Here is a 9,065-nt window from a genome sequence, read left to right on the forward strand (position 1 = left end):
TAATTTTTAGATAATAAATACCACTGGAAAGAAAGATATTCGCATTGGACCCTGTGTGTACTTGGTTTCCTTTCATAGAAAATGGAAGACTATCTAATGTTCTTTCCTTCCCACAGGATTCCATACTTTGAAACTAGTGCCGCCACTGGAACCAACATTGATAAATCTATAATCACACTGCTGGACTTAATAATGAAACGTATGGAGCAGTGTGTCGACAAGAGTGAAATACCTGATTCAGTCAATGGAGGAGCCGCCCATAAACTCGAAGCTGACAACCCAAACGAGAAAAAGTGTGCCTGCTAGAAAACAACTTTGCCACAGCTAAAGATTATTTGCATGTGTAAATGGTTTCTCCAGAAAGTTTATTTTCCTATCTCATTGTTTTGGTTTTTAAATTTTCTCCTGGACATCTTCGGTAGTAACTAGGAGAAAATCATTGTAGTTGGGACTGTTTAGGTGTTGCAGAATCAAAATGCCTCCAGGATAACTTACTCCAGTTGGAAGATTTGACTTGTGGATGTATACCTCAGTACAGTGGATTATTTGCCCCTGCCAAATTAACAGCACTAAACTGCTTCTAGCCACAAATTGATGCTGCCCCACAGCTAAATGAAAAGTAAAATAAACTTGATATTTCGTACAGAATTATAAGCCATCTGATACAACGATGAAAATAAGGCCAGCAAGTTGCAAAAGGCAACAAGTAACTTACGTGTAAAATAAATTGCATTTACATTTAAATGAAATGTTTGAGAAAATGTCCATGAAAGAGTATTGGTAATCTTAATCGAACTTTTGGACTCCCTTTGAAGAGATCCATCCATTTCTTTTCTGGTATAATACTTTCTTTTGAAGTATAAGCCAACAGTTTTGTTGACAAAGGGGGAAAAATTCGATAGGGCCTTTTATTGAGCGTAGGTAGTGTGATCTGCTATTAACCCAGGCCTTGCATGCCGATTCAATGCAAGTTGCACTTTCCACCAGCAGGGGGAGCCCTAATCTCTTAAAGGGAGGGTGTCTCTTCAAATCTCTAAAAGGTAGCTGGTTCCTGTTATTTGCTAAAAAATAACAGTCTGCTGCCTGCACGGAGTATGAACGGAGATCAGACATCGCACACGTAAAACACAGTGTTTACACACTGATGAGTTATGTTAAGACATTGAATAAAGGTTGCACACTACTAAATCCCACATCCTCCAATTGGCACGCCAGTCCTCACCAATCTGCCGATCTGAGTTGGAACCAGGCCTGCGAGAGTGCGTGCACCAAGGTTCTCTGCAGATGCACAAGAGGCCTTGGTGCAAGAGGTGGACAGAAGGAAGGACGTCCTATATCCGCAGAAGATGGGGGGTGGCAAGAAGCCCTCTAGACATATACCCAAAAGGCAGTGGGAGGCAGTGGGGGACAAAGTCAATGCCAAGCGCTCAACACCACGAACATGGATGCAGTACAGGAAGAAGTTCAATGCTTTTGACACGAGTGGTCAAGGTGAGTGAGGTCAACTGTCAAGTGCCGTCTCCTACCAACTGCACCACTAGCCGCATCCACTGCTCCATGCACTACACCCCCCATCAATCACATACCAACAAACTCTTTCCATCAATGCTCAATTCTTCCAATCAAATGCTTCCTCTCATCCTTACATATTACCACTGTTGCAAGCCGCCCACCCCCAACTCACAGGCCACACACACTGGCAGCTATTCAACCATGACAAGCACATCACCCAGACACACATTGCGCTTTCTTGCAGAAAAAGGTGGCGCATAACAGGAGACAGCAAGTGGCAGTGGCATTTAGCCCCTCGAGCCTGTTCCGCCATTCAATGAGGTCGTGCTGGACCTATGACCTAACTCCATATACCCGCCTTAGCCCCATATTACTTAATACCCTTGGTTCACAGAAATCTATCAATCCTAGATTTAGAATTCACCATTGAGCCAGCATCAGCTGCTGTTTATAGAAGAGTGTTCCAAACTTCTCCCACCCTTTGCGTGTAGAAGCGTTTCCTAACTTCACTCCCGCGCATCATGGCTCTAAATGTTAGGCTATGTCCCCTAATCCTAGTATTCAAGTATAGGAGACCTCCAAAAACAGTTACAAATGTATCAGCAGCCAGAAGCAATAATCCAGTCACTAACCTGTAAATCCTGCATGGTCCCTTTAAATAGCGCTGGTGGGGGTCCTCCAGGCACTCCGAGACACGTTCAGATGGTCGTGGTTTGGACTGTGCGTTGAGTTGAGCATTAAGTCCCAAAATGGTGTCTATCACTTTAAATCATCATTGTACACTGATTGTATCCATTTTCTCCTTACTTTACATGCTTCCGGTGTTCGGTATTTGCGCATGTGCTAACTCCTATACCAAGCTGGCGTCTGACACAAACGCTAGAAAAATGCTTGCGCAGCCAAGACGCCATCTTGGATGTTCGAGAGGCCACTAGCACCGTAACAACGGGCGCTACATGGCCCAATTTAGCACCCAAAGAACTTTAATTTCCATCCATTCCCCCTGAGATAGGATGGTGGTAAAATTTATTGCAGCCTGGTTTATAGCCTGGCACCTCAGTGTCCACGTAATGAGAGCATGTTTATTAATAATACAACAAAAAAAAGTTTATAGGTGTTTCCATTCCATGTGGTGTTAACTTGCTGCATCTGTGAGACATCCTGTTTAATGACCAAGACAAAAACTCATGAAAACTATTGCGCACAAAGCCTAGTGAATATTGGGATTCATACCGTGTTGGCCTTGAACCATCAACTGCATGTGTTGGCTGCTAATCTGGAGTATTTACAACATGTTAAAAATCTAAAACAGCCATATTTCTACCAGTAAAATGACATTTGGATCTTCTGAATGTAAATCACACAGTTGACCAAATTGGGTAGAATGCATTGGAAATAATGTCACTGCCAACTAGCCTGTTAGGTAGGACACTTCACAGCAGCAGACTGCTCCATCACAATGGAGAAGATCAAAGAAGCAAGATATATATAACTTTGGAAAAACATTCGCATTATCTGGCTCAGACCATTCTTCTCAACCAATTGAATGAGCTACACAGCAACCACTGCAGATTCAGACCGTCTTTAAGTTTTCTCTATACTTTGCACAGGCCCATAGAGAATGTCTGGCCAAAGTTTGGGTGACTTTTTCTTTACGTGCATGTGAACAACTTTGCTCAGACTTTCAAACTCTCACTCTCGGTTGGATTCTAGAAGAATGTAATTCACTCAATCGCAAATCCAGGCTAGCGTTCTTTCCCCGGTGAATCTGATAACAATTATAATATTTGATGTTTTGGGAATCTTCGTTGTGGCTACAAAGTAAACACTTTGCATAACTGCGTCCAGCCTATATATATTCCCTGAGCCCCTTTTCAGTAGATCACCTGAACAGCTGAGATTTCGGGCATGATTTTATCAAGGGAACGGGAGGGGGAGGGGTGGAATTCCTGACCGGAAACCCGGAAGTATGGGTTTCCCGGATGTCCTTACGGTTTTGATGTAAGGACGTCATTTTTTTGACAGGCCAGCCTGTTGACGGGCTGGTCTCTTTCGGACGGGAGAAGAAGAAGGAACAGAGTGTGAAAGGTCAGTGTTAGATGGTGGGGAGGGGTTCATCTGAGGGGGGCTCAGTCATCGGGGGGGTCGGGAGGTCACCGGGGGGGGGCATCAGTCATCGGGGGGCTCAATCATCAGGGGTCATTGGGGGGGACAGTCATCGGGAGGGGGTCAGTCATCGGGGTGGCTCAGTCATTGGGGGGTGTCAGTCAGCGGGGGTGGGGTCATTCATCGGGGGATCAGTCATGGGGGGTCACGGTCGGGTTCATCGCGGGGGTCAGAGATTGTGGGGGTAGTCAGAGATCGTGGGGGGAGGTGGGAGATCATGGGGGATCGGAGATCGTGGAGGGGTCAGAGATCGTGGAGGGCAGATTGGAGATCGTTGGGGGGTCGGAGATCGAGGAGTGTCAGAGATCGTGGTGGGGGTTTGGAGATTGTGGGGGGGGTCGGAGATCGTGGTGGGAGTCGGGGATCGTGGGGGGCAGATTGGAGATTGTGGGAGGGGGTCGGAGATCGAGGAGTGTCAGAGATCGTGGTGGGGGTTTGGAGATTGTGGGGGGGGGTCGGAGATCGTGGGGGGAGTCGGGGATCATGGGGAGGGGGTGCCGAAGATCGTGAGGGTGGTCGCTGCAGGTAGGCTTGTTGGCCTGGGGGAAGCACTCCTGTCCTCCAGACCCACAAGCTGTGCTATAAAGGCACTTACCTGCAGTTTTGGACCTTCTTGCCTCCTCTCAAGTGGCATGAAGTAGAAGACCCGGGAATCCCGGCCCGCAGGGGTTAAAAACAAAAAACCTGTCAAAATGGTGGTGCCAGAGGACTGGAGAATTGCAAATGTTACACCCTTGTTCAAAAAAGGGTGTAAGGATAAACCCAGCAACTATAGGCCAGTCAGTTTAACCTCGGTGGTGGGGAAACTTTTAGAAACGATAATCCGGGACAGAATTAACAGTCATTTGGACGAGTGTGGATTGATTAGGGAAAGCCAGCACGGATTTGTTAAAGGCAAATCATGTTTAACTAACCTGATAGAGTTTTTTGATGAGGTAACAGAGAGGGTAGATGAGGGCAATGCAGTTGATGTGGTGTAAATGGACTTTCAAAAGGCGATGGATAAAGTGCTGTACGGTAAGCTTATCATCAAGATTGTGGCTCATGGAATAAAGGGGGCAGTAGCAACATGGATACAGAATTGGCTGAGGGACAGGAAACAGACAGTAGTGGTGAATGGTTATTTTTCAGACTGGAGGGAGGTGTACAGTGGTGTTCCCCAGGGATCGGTACTGGGACCACTGCTTTTTTTGATATATATTAATGACTTGGACTTGAGTGTACAGGGCACAATTTCAAAATTTGCAGATGACACAAAACTTGGAAGTGTAGTAAACAGTGAGGAGGATAGTGATAGACTTCAAGACGATACAGACAGGCTGGTGGCAAAGGCAGACATGTGGTGGATGAAAATTACCTCAGAAAAATGCGAAGTGATATATTTCGGTAGGAAGAATGAGGAGAGGCAATATAAACTAGGGGGCACAATTTCAAAAGGGGTACAGGAACAGAGAGAGCTGGGGGTATATGTGCACAAATCATTGAAGGTGGCAGGGCATAGATTTAAGGTGATTGGCAAATGAACCAAAGGTGACATGAGGAAAAACTTTTTAACACAGCGAGTGGTTATGATCTGGAATGCACTGCCCGAGGGGGTGGTGGATGCAGATTCAGTTATGGCCTTCAAAAGGGAACTGGATAAGAACTTGAAAGGAAAAAAGTTGCAGGGCTACGGGGATAGGGCAGGGGAATGAGACTAGTTGGGTTGCTCTTGCATAGAGCCAGCGTGGACTCGATGGGCCGAATGGCCTCCTTCCATTGCTGTAACCTTTCTATGATTCTATGAAAATGGAGGCCCACAGCCTCCCCGAAATCTTTTACTGACCAACCCACCCCTCATCCAGCCTCTGTGAAAACCGGAAGTGGGTGGGTTGGAGGCGGGTTTTAGATTTTAAAAATTTTTACTGCCCCCCCCTCCCGCCCCCAACCCACCCATTTTTCCCATTTAAATCATGCCCTTAGTCACCGTGGTTAATTCCAGTCCAACATCATCTTCCTGTAGCCCAAAGTCCCAATCATAATGAGAATTCTCTCTGCTTGACTCAGTTGACTGAACTGTATTGCTGAGGCAAATGATCATGATTTAATCTCAGCTGTTGAACTAACCTGTCAGTTTGGGTGTTCAGAAGGCCTGCCAGTCAGGGAAAACTGGATAAGTTACCTTTTATTTTAAAATAGCAACATTCCTTACATTATTCCAAGAGCTCCTAACGCTCCCATGAACTTCCATGTACAATTGAATAAACAGCTGGGATAACTGAATGAATCACTTAAATAGGCTGTAGGGCAGTTATTATTTCTGACAATAGCAAGATGTGGAAAGAAGAATTTTGTCAGTTCGGTTCCTCATTAGTCTTTTGAAATAGAAACTCTCAAGTTAATTTTGAATTTTGATGTCATTTTTGTTTCTGTCTTCCCTTTGATCTTTTGAGCATTTGTGAGTTTGGAGAACTAACTACTGGGAGCTACTGAGTGCAGCAATGTGAGGAAGCTGGATGAATATACACTCATTGGAATGGCCCGATGATTGCACCTTTGCATACATTCAACTTTCTTGTGCTGTTGGGCCCATTTCCTCCTCCAACTTAGTTTCCCTTCTAATAATATTATTCGTATTCATTATTAAATCCAAATATTCAGAAGGATGAACAGAAATAAAATGATTTTAATCATAATTCTTGCAACAATTTGTTTCACTGTTTTTAAAATTCCTTAAGAATTGGCCTTTATAACCTGGCAGAGCCTCATGTTGTCAGTTTTGATTCTCTGCTAATATTGAATTTATTTAGGTTTGCAACATTTTGATTTGAATCAAGATATTTGGAATCTGCTGGTGGGTCTGTGCTAGCTTATCTAACAAAATGATACATGTCTTTGAAAGAATGGTTAAGTGGGACATTGGTTTCAACTTGACTTTGAGGTTAAATTCAAGCTCCCAAAGGGGAACTGCACTCAGCTTGGGTCAGAGATGGGGCTACAAAACACTGTAGCACCAATTGTCCATCCCACAATCCTTACTAGCGCAACTCCCTGCTAGGAGTGCTTGAGAGTTGAATTTGCCCTGTGATTTAATCTTGTGGCATTCTAGCACTACGGTATAGAGATTAATTCAGTAAGTACCATGTATATGAGATTGTATTGGAACATATTTTGCACAAATGATGAATGATACCTGTACAGAGGCCAGCTTGTAGTATGTGATATGCACATATTAACTGCTGATATCCTCTCACCAATGAAGTATAACTACATTTGAGGTTGTTTTTATTATCTACCTTTTTGGGGGGTTTTAACATAATGAAGTAATTTATCCTGCCATTTATGGATCACATATTGATTTCTTAAACTGATTTGAGTACATTGCTTCACGTTCACTGATCCATACAGATTTATGTCTACTATTTAAATTATGTGAGTCCCCACTGAAAGACTATTGGAGAGTTGGTATGTGGATAAATTGTTCTTATGTCTGACCCACAGATTTAACTTTGCTCAACACACTGATGTTGTCACGTGATGTAATGTGGGTGCACTGTATTAAAGGGGCATTACAGGTAAACACACTTTCTTGTTGCAATAATGTCACTGCTTTCCACTGTTATCGAAAACTCCTTCATGAATAATTCTATTGACACAGCTGAGCAGATTCACATCGCAGACTCAATTTCTGCATGATCTGACTTCTGCGTGGCATTTTCTGCTGCTGATGAGTTGCTCCCTGCCTCTCCCGGCAGCAGACAACTTTTTTTCCTTAACAAATACGAAAGCAAACCTAGCTGTTGGGCCACAGGATGTAATAGGGCATGGAGTAGCTATTTGAGTTAGGGAGGGAGAGGAAATGTATTCAATTAACTGTTTTGTGGGGAAAAGAAAATTGTAAATAATGAGTGAAACTAATTAAATATTTTCCACTATAGCCACGCCCTTCAAATCTCAAGTTTGCTTTGTCTGACAGGACCATGAATTTGCATTAACATTGTTAAAAAAAAGAATTTCCACTTGCACAGATCATGCTCCCACTCCCCCCTCGCTCAAAAATGAAATTTAAGGTAAATAGATAATATTGCATCAGGCTGAATTAAATTAGATGGAATAAGTAGCGGGGATTTAATGGGGAAGGTAACTCCACAGCTCAGTGCTGCTACTATCCTATAAAGTTCCTCCCGTATCATCACTGACAGATACTTACCCATTACTAATTTGATTGAATTTTTTTAGGGGGTGACTAGGCGTGTGGATGAGGGTAACGCAGTGGATGTGGTATACATGGATTTCAGTAATGCCTTCGATAAAGTCCCCCACAGGAGACTGGTCAAGAAGGTACGAGCCCATGGAATCCAGGGTGCCTTGGCACTTTGGATACAAAACTGGCTTAGTGGCAGAAGGCAGAGGGTGATGGTCGAAGGTTGTATTTGTGACTGGAAGCCTGTGGCCAGTGGGGTACCACAGGGATCGGTGCTGGGTCCCTTGCTGTTTGTGGTCTACATTAATGACTTGGATATGAATGTAAAAGGTATGCTCAGTAAGTTCGCTGATGATACAAAGATTGGTAGGGTGGTAAATAGCGAGGAGGATAGCCTCAGTCTGCAGGACGATATAGATGGGTTGGTCAGATGGGCGGAACAGTGGCAAATGGAATTTAACCCGGAAAAGTGCGAGGTGATGCACTTTGGAGGGACTAACAAGGCAAGGGAATACACAATGAATGGGAGGACCCTAGGCAAGACAGAGGGTCAGAGGGATCTTGGTGTGCAAGTTCACAGATCCCTGAAGGCGGCGGAACAGGTAGATAAGGTGGTAAAGAAGGCATATGGGATACTTGCCTTTATTAGCCGAGGCATAGAATATAAGAGCAAGGAGGTTATGATGGAGCTGTATAAAACACTGGTTAGGCCACAGCTGGAGTACTGTGTGCAGTTCTGGTCGCCACACTACAGGAAGGATGTGATCGCTTTGGAGAGGGTGCAGAGGAGATTCACCAGGATGTTACCAGGGCTGGAGCGCTTCAGCTATGAAGAGAGACTGGGAAGATTGGGTTTGTTTTCCTTGGAGCAGAGGAGGCTGAGGGGGGACATGAGGTGTACAAAATTATGAGGGGCACAGATAGGATGGATACTAAGGAGCTTTTTCCCTTCGTTGAGGGTTCTATAACAAGGGGACATAGATTCAAGGTAAAAGGCAGGAGGTTTAGAGGGGATTTGAGAAAGAAATTTTTCACCCAGAGGGTGGTTGGAGTCTGGAACTCACTGCCTGAAAGGGTTGTGGAGGCAGGAACCCTCACAACATTCAAGAAGCATTTGGATGAGCACTTGAAATGCCATAGCATACAAGGCTACGGACCAAATGCTGGAATATGGGATTAGAGTAGACAGGGCTTGATGGCCGGC

The 9,065-nt window shown here is 44.5% G+C and overlaps 1 protein-coding gene across 6 annotated transcripts in view; it reads left to right on the top strand.

Annotated features, from left to right (window-relative positions):
- The window catches only part of rab27b (RAB27B, member RAS oncogene family), a 178,570-nt gene extending 177,821 nt beyond the window's left edge, over window positions 1-749 (top strand). For all 6 annotated transcript variants that reach the window (XM_067983695.1, XM_067983667.1, XM_067983677.1 and 3 more), the window contains exon 6: window positions 117-749. In XM_067983695.1, the coding sequence (XP_067839796.1) occupies window positions 117-306 (190 nt within the window). In that variant the 3' untranslated portion in view covers window positions 307-749. The remainder of the gene's footprint in view (window positions 1-116) is intronic.
- The last annotated feature ends 8,316 nt before the right edge of the window (window positions 750-9,065 follow it).

This window comes from Heptranchias perlo, chromosome 1 (assembly GCF_035084215.1).
Source record: "Heptranchias perlo isolate sHepPer1 chromosome 1, sHepPer1.hap1, whole genome shotgun sequence".
In the NCBI taxonomy this organism is placed as follows: Eukaryota; Metazoa; Chordata; class Chondrichthyes; order Hexanchiformes; family Hexanchidae; genus Heptranchias; species Heptranchias perlo.